The sequence below is a fragment of the Taudactylus pleione genome, unplaced genomic scaffold, assembly GCF_031769625.1.
Source record: "Taudactylus pleione unplaced genomic scaffold, aTauple2 ptg000186l, whole genome shotgun sequence".
NCBI classification, from domain to species: Eukaryota; Metazoa; Chordata; class Amphibia; order Anura; family Myobatrachidae; genus Taudactylus; species Taudactylus pleione.
Window position 1 is genome coordinate 8,858,307 of NW_028284588.1, and position 19,275 is coordinate 8,877,581.

At 44.9% G+C, this 19,275-nt stretch overlaps 1 protein-coding gene across 2 annotated transcripts in view; it reads right to left on the reverse strand.

The window, feature by feature from the left end:
* Nucleotides 1-232: 232 nt before the first annotated feature.
* Nucleotides 233-19,275, reverse strand: part of CHMP5 (charged multivesicular body protein 5) — a 36,504-nt gene continuing 17,461 nt past the window's right edge. The window contains exons 4-9 of one of the 2 annotated variants that reach the window (XM_088476299.1): nucleotides 11,012-11,105; nucleotides 10,471-10,653; nucleotides 9,759-9,830; nucleotides 7,105-7,213; nucleotides 1,270-1,382; nucleotides 233-938 (exon numbers count right to left, since the gene is read on the reverse strand). In XM_088476299.1, coding sequence (XP_088332425.1) covers nucleotides 888-938; nucleotides 1,270-1,382; nucleotides 7,105-7,213; nucleotides 9,759-9,830; nucleotides 10,471-10,653; nucleotides 11,012-11,105 — 622 coding nt within the window. In that variant the 3' untranslated portion in view covers nucleotides 233-887. The remainder of the gene's footprint in view (nucleotides 939-1,269; nucleotides 1,383-7,104; nucleotides 7,214-9,758; nucleotides 9,831-10,470; nucleotides 10,654-11,011; nucleotides 11,106-19,275) is intronic. The other variant, XM_088476298.1, reaches the window with a different exon arrangement.

Consider the following 19,275-nt stretch of genomic DNA (forward strand, 5'->3'; position numbering starts at 1 on the left):
AATGATTGTATTTTGCTGACAATGCACATTTTAAGGTCCTCATCTAGCAATGATCATTTCTTTAGCTTGCTAACTTAGCTTGTTATAATACAGTTTGCAGAGTAAACACTTATACGTAGAATTGCTTAACTGGAGGAGTGAGAAACTGCTATGAGCCCATCTCAATCTTTCCATAAAAAATAGCCACACTTGCATTTAATAAAATATAAAGCTGCTAAAATAAAATAAAAAGTTATACAGCACTCATTCTCTCTTTATTAAATTACATATTTTAAGAAGACACAAACAATATCTGGACCATTTATTTTCACCCATTACCAAGACTATTTCTTGAGAAAAAGAAACACTAAATGATCAAAAGAAGTTGTCAAAATGCAAAAAGTATACAAGAGCACAGTTTTTAAATTATGTTTAGGAGACTGTAAAATAAGCATATAATACACTTCTAGATGCCACAAGAATTATGGTTAGCGTGAGAGACTGGATAGCCTAACATCTCCTGTTACAATGGCCTTAAAGAGCTACAGGCGCATATTTCAACTAAAATGATAAATAGAAGGATATGCTTGTTAGAAAATAGAAAGGCGATTGCATATATGCCAGTTAATATCCAAGCACACATGTGCTATAGGATTTATGGATCTGGGCGGTAGAGATCTGCTCCCAATAAGTCACAAAAGTGCATTCAATATTTCTTTCAAATGAAGTAGAAAAGGATGTAGTGACTGTAGCAACTGTTAAAATATGAAATCCAAGTTCTTGAGTTTTTGTTCTGCTCCACAAAAGTAACTTTGTTGAATAAATGCAAAGCAGGAAGGACAAGAAATCCCACTGGAAAAAAGACGAGTTGAATTTGTTGACTTCAGCCTTTTGAACAGACTGTGCTCTTATGAAGCAGGGATTTGTGGCAGTCCAAATTCATCCACTAACACACCATCCTGTGAAGAACAACAAGAGTTAGCATAGGCTGGACTACAATCACCAGTCCACAGATTAGCATTAAATTGGTATCACTGGAAACACAAAGTAAATTTACATTTACAGAGAAAGGCAGCCATGCTTATAAATGCCTTAACAATGGGAATAAAGACATTACACTCTTTTATATCAGTCTAAACACAGGAAGCATGTCTTTAAGTCATGGTGCACTCCTATGTAGGTGGACGACTGTATTCCATGGGCTAGACTCCCTTACACAACACCCCCCCCCCCCCGCCCTGTATTTATTCTTTATTAAGACAATTAAATAAAAACTAGTCTACAAAGTACCTTATTTTTAGAGTCACTGGGAATTCCTTCAGGAATTGATGGAGCAGAGGCTGCTTCGTCCAAGTATGAGCTGTCATCATCGGCCAAGAATTCATCTCCCAATGCATCAAGCTCTGTAATTAGGGAAACAGGCAGGAAAGAATGAAAATTGGACCCCCTCACTTACATATTCACAGCCAACTGATATGTAACAATAAATGGTCACTCTAAAATTAAGAGTTATGGTAGACTTACCCTTGTTAACTCTATTTCTTCGAAGTCCATAGTGTCCACAGGGATACCATGGGGTGTGTGTGGTTGGAGTGATCCGGGCACCAAACAGTCAAAGCTTTAGCTCCCAGGATGCACTGGTCCACATACAGTGAGGTGCATAAATATTGGGACATTGACAGAATTTTCATATTTTGGCCTCTATTCACCACCACAATGGCTTTGAAATGAAACAAACAAGATGTGCTTTAACTGCAGACTTTCAGATTTAATTTGAGGGTAATTACATCAGGTGAACGGTGTAGGAATTACAACGGTTTCTATATGTGCCTCCCACTTTTTAAGGGGCCAAAAGTAATGGGACAAACTAAACAATCCTAAATCTAACTTTCACTTTTTAATACTTTGTTGCAAATCCTTTGCAGGCAATTACAGTCTGAAGTCTGGAACGCATAGACATCACCAGACGCTGGGTTTCATCCCTGGTGATGCTCTGCCAGGCCTCTACTGCAAATGTCTTCAGTTCCTGCTTGTTCTTGGGGCATTTTCCCTTCAGTTTTGTCTTCATCAAGTGAAATGCATGCTCAATCGGATTCAGGTCAGGGGATTGACTTGGCCATTGCATAACATTCCACTTTTTAGCCTTAAAAAACTCTTTGGTTGCTTTTGCAGTATGCTTCAGGTCATTGTCCATCTGCACTGTGAAGCGCCGTCCAATGAGCTCTGAAGCATTTGACTGAATATGAGCATATAATATTGCCCGAAACACTTCAGAATTCATTCTGCTGCTTTTGTCAGCAGTCACATCATCAATAAATACAAGGGAACCAGTTCCACTGGTAGCCATACATGCCCACGCCATGACACTACCACCACCATGCTTCACTGATGAGGTGGTATGTTTTGGATCATGAGCAGTTCCTTTCTTTCTCCATGCTCTTCTCTTCCCATCACTCTGGTACAAGTTGATCATGGTCTCATCTGTCCATAGGATGTTGTTCCAGAACTGTAATGGCTTTTTTAGATGCTGTTTGGCAAACTCTAATCTGGTCTTCCTGTTTTTGTGGCTCACCAATGGTTTACATCTTGTGGTGAACCCTCTATATTCACTCTTGTGAAGTCTTCTCTTGATTGTTGACTTTGACACATATACACCTACCTCCTGGAGAGTGTTCTTGATTTGGCTAACTGTTGTGAAGGGGTTTTTCTTCACCAGGGAAATAATTCTTCTGTCATCCACCAAAGTTGTTTTCCGTGGTCTTCTGGGTCTTTTGGTGTTGCTGAGCTCTCCGGTGCGTTCTTTCTTTTTAAGAATGTTCCAAACAGTTGATTTGGCCACACCTAATGTTTTTGCTATCTCTCTGATAGGTTAGTTTTGATTTTTCAGCCTAATGATGGCTTACTTCACTGATAGTGACAGCTCTTTGGATCTCATATTGAGAGTCGACAGCAACTGATTCCAAATGCAAATGTCACACCTAGAATCAACTCCAGACCTTTTACCTGCTTAATTGATAATGAAATAACGAGGGAATAGCCCACACCTGTCCATGAAATAGCTTTTGAGTTGATAGTCCCATTACTTTTGGCCCCATTAGAAAGTGGGAGGCACATATAGACACCGTTGTAATTCCTACACCGTTCACCTGATTTGGATGTAATTACCCTCAAATTAAATCTGAAACTCTGCAGTTAAAGCACATCTTGTTTGTTTCATTTCAAAGCCATTGTGGTGGTGAATAGAGGCCAAAATATGAAAATTCTGTCAATGTCCCAATATTTATGCACCTAACTGTATACCACATATCCACATATACCCCGCCCCCAACCACAGGCAGACAGGTTTGTAAACAAACCCAAGACAGGAGTAGGAAAGAGGAGAAGGAAGAACATTACACTCAAGAAACACTCTCCCAGAAGATGAAGGAATCAGTGTTCAAGAGGAAAAATACCCAATGAGGCAAGGTGCGTCAGGGTGGGCACCCTGTGGACTTCGAAGAATAGAGTTAAGAAAGGTAAGTCGGCCATAACTCTTAATTTCTTCTTCTGGGTCCATAGGGATCCACAAGGATACCATGGGGATGTCCCAAAACAGTTTTCCCTAAGGGTGGACGCTCCTGAGCAGAAAGGAGAATCTGACACCCAAAAGGAAGCATCCTGAGAGGCAAAGGTATCATAGGCGTAGAACATGAGAAAGGTGTGGACGGAAAACCACATGGCCGCTTTGCACAATTGTTCAGCAGAAGAGCCACATCGAACCGCCCACGAGGGTCCCACAGACCGAGTAGAATGTGCTGTAACCCTGTTTGGAACAGGAAGATCAGCTTGCGTGTAGGCCTGAGAGATTGTCATACAGAGTCACCAAGCCAGAGTCTGGGCCTGATTCAAGACCATCGCGACCATCGGGCTTGCGACGAGACCCTTGTGGTAGGGTCTCGTTCATCGCAAGCCCAAGAGAGCTTTCGGCTCTAACAGAGCCGGAAGCTCTCCACTGGCATCACTCGTGATGTCAGTGGGGCTGCCCCCAAACAGCAACGCGTCCATTTGGGCAGCCACCCCCCCCCCCCCGGCCCGCCCACCAAAGGGGGCGAGCTGTTACTCAACATCGACAGCTCGCCCCCTTTGGTGCGAGACCCGGAGTGATGGATTGCCTGTAGTTAGCCGGGTCTCGTGCATGCGCGCGATGGAGCCGGCTCCGTCGTACGCTTGCGCTGTGGGGCACTATCGACCCGGTTGCGAGCACTCAGTGCTTGCGACCGGGTCTGAATCAGGCCCTCTGTTTGTTAGCTGGCCAGCCTCGCTTATGAAAGCCATACAACACAAAGAGAGAATCTGATTTCCTAAAGGAATTAGTACAATCCACATAGATCCGAAGAAGACGAACTACATCCAAGGAGGCTTCACCTGCAGAAAGATCCGAAGACTGGAAGGCCGGAACCACAATCTCTTCATTCAAATGGAACCGGGATACCACAGTCTGAGTATAGAGGACAGCTTTGTCCGAATGAAAGATCAAAAATGGGGAGAGACAGGAAGCGCTGCCAAATCAGATACCCTACGGGCAGAGGAGATAGCGAGGAGAAAGAGCATCTTCGCTGTCAGCCACTTGAGGTCTACTGGGTCCAGAGGTTCAAATGGAGGAGCCTGTAGAGCCCGGAGAATAAAGGACAATAGCCGGCCTAGTAAAATGCAGAAAGAGAGTAGACAGACTTGAGACCAGTTTTCTATCAGTGGCATCCTTAAGGGAGAATGTAGACTGTAAAGGCAGCATAGAGCTTCTGACTAAGCGTGCCACATGCGAATCAACAGTAGAAGGGACTTCCCACTTAGTACACTCACTAGTAGAAAGAGGGTAAAAAGACGCTAGTCTTTTAGGGACCTGGAACAGATTGCCAGGAGTACCCCAAGGTTCCCCCATCAGCTCAGTGGGCTGGTCTGATTAAGGGAATTCAGCATTAACCACCTTTTGATATATAAACATCTGGGTTTTAGGCTTTGGGGCCGGTTAATCATCCGCTATATTCAAAAATCGATTTAACAGTCCTCACTAAAGAGGGGACATCCATTGTTGAATGTCGGTTCTCCTCACCCGAGAGTGACCCGGAGAGAGGACCTGGTGCATCATCTGCCTCCTCAGATGATGTGTCAGAATCCGAAAGCTGGGTGGACTGAGAGGATGATACAGTGCGCCTTGGCGGCTAACGGTCTGTCCGTCTGTAACATTTACTGATGGGTGGCAGACGTTTGAGCCATATTCTGGAAGGAGTGGGCATAAACATTCATCCAAGGAGGATGCATAGGGGGTACCAACATAGTAGGCTGTAATAGCTGTCGGTACCCCATGGTGGGAGATATCGTGGGGGCTGATAAGCGGTCCACTAGCTGCGTCATAACCTGGGATAAGGAGGACACTCAAGGTGGCTCCTGGACAGGGGCTGGTACGGTGGGCTGGAGAGGGTGTATATAACAAATAGCACAGACCGTCCTACACGGAATCCTGAGGGACAAGCCCGCTGAACAGGATCTGCAATTATCCAGCACAGGTGCCGCAGGCTCTTGTTTATCCCTGCCTTTGGACATATTAATAACTAGCCAGCAGCACACAATCTGTGTAAAGCTAGTAATGCAATGTGACACCCTTCATAAATACAAGTAAATGTGAAGTAGTAATGAACCCCTACACAACTGGTAGTGGAGGGTTTAGAAAGACAAGTCAATCTGGCTCTGGGGAGAGGTATACAGGGAGACTGGACCCAGAATCTCCTGAGACCCGCAGCTTCAGAAAAGCCCTGAGTAATGGCTGCTGAGCATCACATATAGGGAGGAGGGTGAGGAGGAGCAGCTCAGAGGCGGGAAACCTCTTGTGAGGGATCGCGTTCGGGGCTGGTAGAGGGGCTGCTGTGGGAGAGCTTACCTCCCCACTGCTGTATTAACCGCCGGGTGTCGCTGTCCTCAATATGGTCCCCGACGCCAGACTTAATTGCCACGGTGCTCTATTGGGGGTGCGAATGAACCAGACGCCCCAATACAGCGTCCTCCGGCTTGTCTCCATAACCGGAGGTAAGGACCGCTCGCGGGGAGTCGCCTTACCTGTCTTCCCAGTTTTTCCGGCTGCAGCCCTGAGATCCAGTGGAGTGGATAGCAAGGCCCCGCTGGCACCAGCCTTAATCACCGGACCACTCACTGGTGTTGCGGCACCGGTGGGGGTAGTTGGGGCAGTAGCACAGGCACCCAACAGGACACCTCGCTGCTTGCTCTGAAAGAAAAAAGTAAACAAACTCTTAAAAATAAAGCTTGGGGCTGTCTAAGCAGTCCTCCTGTCTAAAGCTGCAACCAGTCCTGCCGGCACCAAACGTAAAATTGTGTGGCTGGGGTATATGTGGAGGAGGGAATGGGATTGAAATGCCAGCGGCTGGTTCAAATCCCAACAGCAGAAGCCCGACGGGATCAAGAACCCGACATGGGCAGGTAAGTACCCAAACATCCCCTGTCCCCCGCTAAAGCTCCCTCCCAAGTGCCTAACCCTAACCTCCAGAGGGGAGCCTAAACCTAACACCCCCTCCCTGCACCCTAATCCTAACCTCCTCCCGGGGGTGCCTGACCTAATCTCCACCCCCCCCCACCAAACCTAACCCCACTAAGGGCCCTACTCCTAACCCCCCCCCCATGGCTAACGCTAAGAGCACCCTGGACTTACCTTCATTCAGACTGGCGTCCTCTGCCGGCGTCAGGATTAACATAGGTGATGTTATTTTGACGCCTATGTTAACTCCCTTGCCGGAATTGAGACCGGCGGCCGCATAATTACATCCCGTGGAGGAGGACCGGTGCATCCTTGGAGCTAAAGCTTTGACTGTTTGGTGCCCGGATCACTCCAACCACAAACACCCCATGGTATTCCAGTTAAAAATTTAGAGATCACCCAGCAGCTGCACAGGTGTATTCATTACTCACTGACACAGGTGGAGCTATTTATATCACTTGTGATTCTGTGAGGAGACCTGGAAAACATGTACTGTTTGGAGTCCTGAGGATCGAGTTTGAGAACCTGTGCTCTATAAGGAGGCTTGGAAGTAACTTGTTTGCAGGATTAAAGCATTAGTTTATCTGCTTGTCCCAGCTTACCAGCTTCAAGGTCATCCTCATCAATTTCAGGTGTGCCATAGCTGCGGCTCAGTGATTCTTGGATTTCATTTGCATTCTCCATCATATCTTCCAACTGATCTTGTAAATCCTGTAAACAACATATTGTCTTTACTTGTATTTCAAACCATTATAAAAAAAAAAAAAAAAAACACTACAAAATTTGCTTTTAGAAGCTTAAAAGGGACCCAATGACAAACAGTGTGTTAAATGTGAAAGCGCAATGCTCATACACATTTGTAAGAGGAAAGCCGTGTGATGTCCTCACATCATCATGCAGTGTAGGCTGCACAGTCAACCTGAATCAGTCCTCCAAGGCTTTGCATAGCTAACAGAACCATGTAATATTACCAGAGTAGTAATTACTGTAATAGTTACTATTAGATCCATTATACATTAGAGCTGCAAGTGCTGGAAATAGAGAAGACATCCTGTCACTCCTTAACCCTTTCTCTCCTGAGTATCTGCCCAACCTTGTGCTGAGCCTACTTCCTCAGGTTTTAGGTTGTTCACTTTCAAACATCAAAATCAGTAATGTTTTATGCAAATTATACCTTCTTAAGGCTACATTTTCAGAAAATACTGTATACTCCTTACTCCATCTGTCATGGCAATTAAAATATACCTAAAATTGCCAATTTTTCTTAATTGGATTTGTAGGAAACTGAAGCAAACATGTTTGTTTTTTTCGAATAGGGCAGCACGGATGGTGTGATGGTTAGCATTACTGCCTCACAGCACTGCGGTCTAGGGTTTGATTCCCACCACGGCCCTAACTGTGTGGGGATTGTATAATCTCCCCGGGCTTACATGGGTTTCCTCTAGGTACTCCAGTTTCCTCCAACAATACTGGTAGGCTAATTGGCTCCAAATAAAAATGAACCCTAGTGTGTATGTGTGTGTGCATGTGGTAGGAAATATAGATTGTAAGCTTCACTGGGGCAGGAACTCAAGTAAATGGCTAAATATTCTGTGTAAAGCGCTGCGGAATGTGTGTGTGCGCTATATAAGCAACTGGTAATAATGAATAAATAAAAAATCACCACCAATAAATAGCCTGTGAATCTTAGTTCCACATTAATACAAAACATTAAAAAAAAATATTCTACACAGGTTTTTGCAATAAAATCTTCACTTGAAATGTTTTTTTCTTCTTTTTGCTAATTTTCATGGTCTTTAATGAAACACAGAAGTATGTAGAAACATGGTAGTCTAACATGTCTTACTATTTTGAAAAGTAGAAAAATGACAGCTACAACAAATGTGGGGCCCCGGTTTATTATTTAACACAGCATATGGGGTTTATTGTCTGGCAAGCACCCTGATCACCAGACAATAATCTTCCAGGGGGCACAGTTCGAATGAGGGAACAATCCTCTTTCAAACAAGGGTAATTTCAGGCTGTGTTGGGTATGTTGCTTTTTCATGGGAGGTGAAAGTGCAAATATGCATTCTTAGCTACATCCTCTCACTAGTTAGAAGCAATTATAGTGTTGTCTTTAACTTTCAGAGTCAGATACAGGAAGTGGACAGGATTCCTACTGGATGTGTGGGTAAATAAAAGATTAAAGGCATTAGAGTTCACGAAAGTGACAACAAAGAAAAGTGCTGTGTTATAGTCCCCTTTCCAAATAATAAAAAAGGTAATCTATGTAATGGCCATAGTAGACCAGAGTAGAAACGTGACACCCCGCACGGGCTAGGCCACGCCCCCAGAGTTGTCCAGTTTCGGGGGCTTGTTAAGTGCTCATGGCTACGACGCCCCAGTTATCGCCATGCTGGGGGCTTGTTAAGTGCTCCAGGAGCTGCTGGAAAGCTCTCAGTCTCTCCAGCCATGGGTATTAACGGACGACACGCGTCATCCATTGCCGCTGCAAGCCACTCGGTGACACCGCCTGAGGGGGTGACACCAAAATAGCAGAGTAGCTCTGCGGTTTGAGTAACACCCCTTCAGATGGTGTCATCAGGTGCTGCCTGCATCCCCCTAATGACGCCACGGGACCAGAGACAGTTTGCAAAGACATTAGTTGCTCATTTGGTCCGCAATCTCCACACAGAATGTACACCTGGTGCATACAAATTCATTCCTCTTTAGTAGTATTAATTAGTTTAAATACTGTGTTTGGGATTTGCTTGAATCCTCTGAATTTATGTTACCTATTACAAATGGTTATATTTTGTTTTTAGAACTCTAGTATTTATGATTGTATGCGGTTAGTACTATGAAAGGGTGCGACATGCAGATTTATACTGATTAACTGCAATAATGTGCTATATAATTATTATATTCTAATGGTTCACAACCTTATAGATATATTTTTTTAATCTCAATTGGTTTATTCAACCAGAATTGAATAGGGAGGACTTTCCCATCTAAATAACTTTCACATCTAAATAATTACATTTAGGTATGTTTAAAACTAAAACTTTTCCAGAAAAAAAAAAAACGGACAAAGGCAATGGGCAACAAAACTACAAAAAAATTTTGTCATGAATGTGCAAACTATCTACAGTCGCACTTAGGTCATACAGAATTTTAATGAGTATTCCTTCAATATAACAAACAGAAAACAGCTTAAATTCTAAGGTTATTATTACATTTGAAATAGTATTTTCTATATTTTCATAAGTGTTACCTCAATTTGATCAATCTTGACTTGCTTGTATGCTTTTTTCATTTCCTTCGCTCCTATTTTCATTGCATCCACCTGAATTTGTCAAAATTCCCCCCAAAAATTAAATAAATTAAGATATTCCTTATAATTTCTTTAAACTCAGTGGCGTAGGAAAGGGAAGACAAATCAGTTTGAAGAGATTAAGTAAAGCATGCTGGGTGATGTACATGTATAAAGAAATGTGTAGAGGACAGGCATCGTCATCTTCATTCTGCAATCTACAGACACATTTTGTAATTAGAAAACGCTTTGCCATAGAGTGCAATAAGTGTTACCTCATTTTTAAGTCTGTACTGTCATGCTTTATAATCTATCTAGATATGAGATAGTCAATCGACTTCTACAAACAATATTGGAGGGTGGCACAGTAGGGTGAAACACCTTATCGAATATCAAAGAGAAAATGTTCCCACAATATGCCTAAAACCCCCCATAAATATAGGAATTAAATGTGGAATGAAATGATCACACAAATGAGACTACTTACATCAAGCAGCACTGTGACCAGCAATGATGAACACCTGCAGTCACAGCTACGTATGGCTGAAGGGGAGAGGGTGAAATCACAAGGATGTGGGCAAAAGTGCTGGACTCACATGAATCAGACACTATTGAAGATGCCATTTAATGAAGACATGCACAGATAAATGCATGCTTCGTATCCAAATAGCACCTGCAGGTTATACGTGTCCATTAGATGACATCTCCTCAAACATCCAGAGCACGCAATTCCAGCACTACTATACCGGTGTCCAACTTCATGCAACTTCAGTGTCTCCCTCTTGGCCGTACATAGAAGACTGCAGACTAGTCTGATCCCAAACTGCCAGAGAGGGCTATGCACCACAGACAATATCTTGAATGGATAAATGAATCAAGTGTTCACATGAGATTGCAAATGACATTGTTAGATATTTGGCCAGAAAACTGGTGATGTATGAAGATAGTATTCTCTTGTTAATATAAAAATCGGTGAGCAAAGAGTGTAAGTGGGTCCATTACATTTACCATACACTACAACGGTGCCAATGAACTCAACATAAACAGTATAAATAATTTTGTTTTTCTACAGACTCTGAATATCTAATACCAATCTTTTCCTTCTCAGTGGAAAAGTGATAATATGAAAGTCACGGCTCTAGAGCACTGTGTATGTGTATAAAACAGTGATGTGCCAATGTGTAATTCATTTACCAAGTACATTAATAGCATACCGTTGTTTTCGTATCTTTTAATGTTTGGATGGTATAATTGGCTTGTTCCATGTTGAAGGATTGCTGGTTTAGATTATCTCTCTGCTGTTCATACCTGAAATAAAAATATTCACACATTCAGGATATGTTTATGAAATAATGAGAGATATGGTAAGAACTTACCCGTGTTATCTCTCTTTCTACGAAGTCCATAGGGTCCACAGGGTTGACCTTGGGGTATAGGTTGGGAACCAAATCCGGGCACCACACAGTTAAAGCTATAAGCTCCCAGGATGCACTGGGTCCACTCTCCCTATAACCCCGCCCACAAGCCAGAGGCACCTCAGCTTGTAAGTAGCCAACGGCCGGGGAAGAGGAAAGAAAGAAGACTGGAACACTCAAGAACCATACTCACAGAGAAGGAGACGAGACACCGGCGAACAGTAACACAGCCCATGTGAAGCCAGGTGCGTCAGGGCGGGTGCCCTGTGGACCCTATGGACTTTGAAGAAAGAGATAACAAGGGTAAGTTCTTACCATATCTCTCAATTTATTCTTCAGGGTCCATAGGGGTCCACAGGGTTGACCTTGGGGATGTCCCAAAGCAGTCCTTATAAGGGTGGGGACGCTCCTGTGATGAGAGGAGAATCCGTCGCCCAAAGAAAGCATCCTGAGAGGCAAAAGAATCCAATGTATAGATCCTTAGAAAGGTGTGGACAGAAGACCACGTGGCCATCTTGCAAGGCAGAACAGCCGAGGCGCCACAGAGAGCCGCCCACGAGGGACCCACAGCCCGAGTAGAATAAGCATCAACAGAAACAGAAAGGCCTTCCTATGTGCAGGCCTCTGAGATAGACATACGAAGCCATCTAGCCAATGTCTATTTATCGGCCAGCCCTCTTTTCCTGTGAAATCCATAGACTACAAATAAGGAGTCCGATTTCCTGAAGAAACTTGAACAGACCACGAAAATACGGAGAGGCCGGACCACAGTCAATTAAGCCACTCCAGCCGAGTGGACTGGAGACTGAAATGTTGGTACAATAAGTTCCTGAATAATATGGAACTTAAAAAAACCTTCAGGAAGAAACACAGGGCGTGCGACTCACAACCCTGTCTTGGTGAAATATCCAGAAGAGGGAGCCACATGATAACGCTCCCAATTCCGCCACTCTCCTGGCAGATGTAAACGCCATAAGAAAAAGAGTCCAAGTCATAAATCACGTATGGGCCGTCAAAACTAGTGGTTCAAATGGAAGCCACAGGATGACACGAAGAACCACTGCCAAATCCCAAGGAGCCCCTAGGGGGGGGGGATAAAGGGAGGTAGAATTTAGAAAACACCTTGTAGGAGGGTATGGATACCCGAGAGTGGAGCAATTCCACATTCAAACTGACAGTGCAGAGACCCGCACTTTCAGGAAGGCCAGGCGGAGGGAAACCCAAGCCAGCTGGAAGGAATGCCAGAACTTCTGGAAATCCTAAACACCTGAGGATCGTAACTACAGGTACGATAACATAAGAATTATGTATACGACATTCTGTGGTATAGCCCAGCAAAAGCTGGCCTACACGTTCTAAACATCCGGATGATGACAGAGCCAGAGAAGCATTAGGACCACAGTAGGGACGCAGTCAAAGCCAAACGATCCAGGTCCAGAGAAAGGCAAGTACCAGTAGACAACAGGTCCGGATATTGAAACAGCAGGAACGGAGTGTCAATGGGGAGACTCCGAAACTGTAAATACCAGTGACATCTGGGGCAATCTGGAGCCACCAGCAGGAAAGTACCTCCGTCTCGATTGACACTTACGAAGACCTTGAGAAAGAAGGGAGACAGGTATACAAAGTGGAAGGTCCCCTTTACTGACAACGTGTCACCGAAGGCTGGTTCAGTACCTCTAGTTCTGGACCCTAACCATCTCTGGGAGGCCCCCTCTGGTCACTAGGAGTTGAAAACTCTCTTGGAGAAGAGACCAGGACCCGGAATGCACGTCGTGACGGCTGAGGAAGTCCGCTTCCCAATGGAGAACTCCCAGAATGAACACTGCAGAGAAGGCCAGGAGGAGACCCTTGGACTATGTCAGAATGTGTGACATTCCTGTCATTGCTGCCCAACTACGAGTGTCTACTAGATGTAAGCCACCATTGTGACATTATCGGACTTAACCTTTATAGGTTTACCGTGAAGTATGTGTTAGGCCAGAACAAGGGCCTAAGACAGCTTAAAGTTCCAAGAAGTTCGTTGGCAGGGCGGAATTGCCAGACGTCCAACTGCCACGAAAGGAGTGCGGACTGGTCACTGCGCCCAAGAGACTGGCGTCCATTGTAAGTATTACCCTAGATGAGATGGCCATAGATAGATAGAGACAGACGCACCTCCGGAGAGAGCATCATCGTCTGAACCGTGATCCGATGGAGAAACCTGTTCCATCTGGAGAAGATCAGTTTGTGCAAAGGTCTGCAATGGAACTGAGCATATTCCACACTTCCGAAGGTAGACACCCTGGATTCCAGAACCCACATTACAGAGTGTAATGACACTAGTCGAATGTGGAGACATCTGCGCTCTCGTAGATGAAGAGTGGAGATTTCGTCTGACGTCAGAAGGATTCTCCGATTCTGAGAATCCAGCAGGGCTCCCAGATGAATCATACCCTGTGAGGGATGCAGGGAGGACTTTTTCCCCGTTGATTAACAATTTGTACTTGTGAAGGAAAGCAATGGTTAACTTGAAATGGCTTCAAAGTACCTCGGTGATCCTGCTAAGAGCAGAAGGCCGTCCAGATACTGGAGCAGTCGGATACACTGAACAGATGGGCTGTCATAAAATCCATAAAACTGGTAAACCCCGGTGGAACTGTGGACAGTCCAAAGGGCAGAGCCCGAAAATTATAAAAGCAAACCTGAGCTAACGTTGATGAGAGGGCTCTATAGGTACCCGTAGGTACGTCTCCTGAATATTCAGCGATACCATAAAGTCCCCAGGTTCCAAATCTCGGATGATGGAGCGTAGGGGTTTCCTCCTGAGCCCAGGCACCGTTAGGAACTGGTTCAGGGACTTGAGACAGAGGATAGGCCTATGAAGACCATTCGGCCACTGCACCAGAAAGAAAGTAGAAGTAACCCGTCCCTCGCTGAGATAGTGGGGCTAGCATAAATAGCTCAGCTTACCGCAAGGACTGTATAGCTTTCTGGATTTCTAAGGCCCTGTTCGGGTCTGAAGAAGGGCCTGTGTAACATGTGAGGAGGCCGCCTGAGCAATGAGAGGGCGTACCCGGGAGAGACTACAACTCCTACCCAAGCATCCGTGGTGACTTGACCAGCACTGGGCGAACTGAAAAAGTCGGTATCTCACTCTGGAATCCCCCAGATGTAGACCTGTCCCGTCAGGCTGAAGGTTTATCCCTAGGTTTAGAAGCAGGGTGTCTGGATGTATAGGACTGCTCGGTACCGGGTATGGCAGCCCTTGTGGAGGCCGATAGCCTAGGAAAAAACAGGCCTTTAGGCTGACCTTGAGGACAAAAAGACTTAACAGATTTAAGGGTCTATTTACTAAGCAGTGTTAGGGGACAGAGTGAAAAGTTGTAAGGTGCCAGCCAATCAGCTCCCAACTGTCATTTTTCAAACACAGCCTGTGAGATGGCAGTTAGGAGCTGATTGGCTGGCACCTTATCACTTTTCACTCTGTCTCCTAACACTGCTTAGTAAATAGACCCCTTAGTCCGAGGCCTTGTAGTGGGAGTAGCTGATGGCGGAAATCTTGCAGTTGCAGTGATACTGCCAATGTTGCTCCAATCTTGTCAAGGTCAGGACGAAACAAGATCTTCCCAATATATGGTATCTGCACCTCCGCTTTCCAAGTGCGCAGCCATAGGGTATGGCGGCGGATACAGTCGCAGCCGAAACCCTGAAGGTTAGGAGACTGGCATCCAATGTAGTTACTCCCACATATGAAAACTGCATATTTTATGTGAGTGACAAAAGACATTTGATCCCTAGAAGTGTTGGAGGGAAAAAGCTTTACAAATGCATCAGCCCAGTATGCAATAGTATTAGCCAACCATGCGATAGCCATGGTAGGACGGGCAACAGCCCCTGAAAGAGAGTATATTGATTTCAGGCAAAGTTACCACCTACAGATCCGTAGAATCCGTCTGGGCAGGAATGGGAGGCGTAGTAACACTCGTAATCAGGCGAGTAACATGAAAATCCACCCCAGGAGGTGATTTCTCTTACTTGTGATGACCCTCAGGGAATGGGAAACATGAGGCCCAATGCTTTTGTGATACCCCTTATCTGGCGATAACCAGACTCCCGCCATGAGATCCACCCACTGGTCAGAGACGGGGAACACACCCGAAGACACGTAAAGGCTTAAACGGAGGGTGTTTGATTTAGGTGCAGGTTGAACATTCTCTATAACTAGGATGGTCCTGACTGCCAGCACCAAAGCAGGGATAATAATAATAATACTTGATTTAGGCTCCCCCTCGTGTGAGAGGGAAGGAGCCTGATACATCATGCAGATTACCCTATGTTAGACGGCAGAGCAAACTGGGAAGTAACCACAGGGCGTTTATTATGCCATTTTGTGTTTCGTAGAAACGACATCCACCCAGGGTGGCTGTCGTGGTAATCCCTGCAAGGGGAGTGACAGACTGTTGTGGTACCAGAGGAAATTTCACGCATTGTGAAAAACCCCGGTATGGAGCGATAGTCTGTGTCACAGGAGTAAACCGCAAGAAACTGCGAGATACCCTGAGATGAAAGGGCAGTATGTTGAAGTAACCCCAAGTGAGTTACTACAATGGGGGCCGCCAGGCGATCCGCAATGGAGGGCAGGATCCTGATAAACAAACCGCCCAAGGGGGTCGTGTAAGGGGCCCGGCACCAGATGGCGCAGCATACATAACCCTTTCTGAGTCAAATCCTCCGCACTAATACCTGCAGTCCATGACTTGCAGGATAGCAAAAATGGGTGGAGTATCGTGCTCTGACTAACCATCTTCGCGGAAATATTAAGCAGCGCTATACTGGTCCTGACTGACGCTAAGATTAGCTGCAGGGACCCATTGTCAGCGTATGCAACACACAGTTCCACCTAAAATATGGCAACATGCAGCACGCAACAGTATGTGACAAACCTCACAAATATTGGCAAGTATATATATATGTGAGGTCTCAGAAACACCCTAGGTACACCTGTATTAGGGCAGATTGTAAAGATAAGGGATAGATATACACTGACAGGTGAGAGAAAAAGCACAGACAGTCAGCACTAGCATAAGTCACATACAATGCAGAAATATATATATACATAAACATTACATATAATATACTGCAAATGGCACTACAATCAACTGCCCAGATTCAGTGTCTGGGAAGGCTATAGCGCTGTGTACACTCACCCAAACGGTGAGGTACACAGGGGGACAGGACCAACTGCTGTCCTAGGAGTTCTTTGCTGCACCACAGAAATAAAATGGCCGCCTGGAGACCTCAGAGAAAGCAGCTCAGCGGCGCCAGACTATAGACGCGCTGAGCTGAGGGTAGGAGCCGCTACAAGGGCTATTAACCCCCGGGACGCCGGCTCCCTGTGCCGATCTTGAAGTCCCTGGTGGTCTAGTGGACACGCGGGGTATGGGGGGGGGGAGGTATGGACCCTGAAGAAGAAATAGCTCATTGCTGTAGGCTTATTAAAGGGAAGTCTAGAAAATGTGACATTGTAAATATTTATACATTTGAACCAATTCTCAAAATGCATTTTGTATTCTTTATGGAAGGGTGTCACGAGTAGGTTTCAATGTATGAACAGTATGTATGTATCTATCTACAGATAAGTGCAGTTGTGAGTGTGGTGTTCACAGAGGAGACCACCTTCAGTAAACTTGTTGTCATTATTATTAACAATAAACGAGTACAGGAACACAAGCCACTACATGAAACATAGTGTATGTGTACCCACTGTTCCCCTTATAGTACCTGTATTCAATACTCCCCTATTGGGAATCATTCAACTATGGTCTCTCTCTTTAAGTAGTCATTGGGGTTGAGTCAATTAGAAGTGAATCACATGCAGCAGTGAGTAAATGCAGCTATATACATTATATTACTGTATGCTGTAACAATGGCAACTCACCTCTCTTATCTAATGCTGGCCATACACGCTACAATTATCGGGGCGATCCGCCTGATATCGGCGGATCGCTCCGATAATTGTAGCGTGTGGGGGGGGCGACCGAGGGTTAAATATTGCTCGGTCGGGCATGCCGGATTGTCCAGCATGCCCGTCCGATGCGATATTTCCCGGTAAACTGTTGGCCGCATTGGGCAGTGTATGCCCAGCCACGGCCGACAGACAGACATTTCCTGTGTTCCTTCCTACGGAAGGAACAGGGAAATGTCTCCTCCCCCGGGGGCGGAGCGCGGATGTCGGGCTGATACACTGAGAGAAATTTCAGAGTGTATGCCGGCGACTTCTGTGGCTGGCAGCCGGCCAGATAAAATGTCTGTCGGTCTGACAGGCATTTTATCTGGCCGTGTATGCCCAGGATAATTGAATTGATCCCCATATTTCTTAAGTTAAATAGAAACCAATGTACTAAAAAATTGCTGTGTTGTTTTGGGTTTTTTTAAATATAAAAATATTATGAATGCACCTTCTAGCACCCCACATAGGGCATGATTCAGAGTATGCTATTCCAGTGTTCACGCAGTTAAGCTATTACCAGGGGTTGGGTACGGGATCCCGGCGGTGAGAATCCCACCGCCAGCATCCCGACTGAGCTGGAATACAGACACTGGTTGGTAATAAGCCTAACCCAAAACCTACTCCTAAATCTAACCCCCCCCGCAGCCTAAACATAACCCCCACGGCCTAACCGTAACCCCCATCCTTCCCTGCAGCCTAACCCTCCCCCCTAAGCCCAATACTTACCATCGGGCTGTCAGCGCCGGGATTCTGACTGGTGTCACAATGCGGAACTGCAGGGATTGAATTGCGAATCCAGAGAGGATTCAATTGCGAGTGACCGACAGGAAACAAATGTTTTGTGGGAGGTAACGGGGAGTGACAGCTAAACTGAGGCCATTTTTGGGGTGTGTTTTTGACTGTGTCTGCGTTCTTTTATGCAGATAACATGGCTCCAGTATCTCACATAAGGCGGCAATGTTTGCCTGAACTTTGTCAGATGCTGTCTAGGTATACACAAAACAAATATATCCCTCAAATTGGCGCAAGGTAGGTATACAATAAGGTCCTTACATCAAACAAAGGAATTTCCTTTTAAAATTTCTTATGCGTTTCCTTTCTCCAGCGTGAAGATGAGGATTTTTCAGCCAATAGGGGTCCAGATTTTCTCCTCCCAAACGTGTACCTCAATCATTCAGAGAGATAACAGAGAGACATAGAGCCATATTCAATTAGAGGCAAAGTTTTCGCCTGTCCGACTGTTCGCTTCATTCGCCTGTTTCAGAGGCGAATTTATTCCGTGCTCGTCCCCGCTTTTCGCCTAATTCAATTGCAAAACAGGCGACCACGGAAACAGGCGAATACGGAACAGGTGAAAAGTATTGAAAGAATTGGGGAAATCAGTCTGTACCCCAGAAAAAGATGCACTAACATAGGGAATCAGTATAGATGTGTACTAATAGCCCTAATAAAGCTGTTTTGTGTACTTAAGTTGTGTAAATTGCTTGCTATTAGCGTTTTTGTAAAAGTGGTGAAGAATGGCATAAAGCTGTAGTTTTTGGTGAAAATAAGAATTCCTGTCAAATTTGGGATGCTTGAAAATGGGTGCAGCATGTTTTTATGTCTCTAAAGTGAACTTTTAAAAAACGTGAAAAATCCACCTGCTGCATGCACCTGCAATACCAAAAACACCTGACCCATACTTGTCAGAAGTCTTTTTCGCTACTTTTAATGTTTATCCCCCCACTTTTTAAATTTACACCCCAAAAATGATATGTCTTTTTTGGGGTGTTTTGGGGTTTTAGTTTCTGTTTTTTTGCGTATGTGTCCTTTGGGGGGCTGTCACAAGGTGTCTGAGTTGTTTCCCCACGTTTGCACCCCAAAATAAAGATTTTGCATTTCTTTTCACCAGCTATTGATTGAAGAATCATTTTTGGAGAATTGTTTCCACTTAGGCGAAATTGTCCTGGAATTGAATTTGGCGAATTTTTTTTTAGGCGAATTTTTCACAAAAAAACAGGCGAATATGGCTTTTCGCCTCTAATTGAATTCCCCTCATAGTGCAATATTGCCAGAAAAAATTTGCAAACCT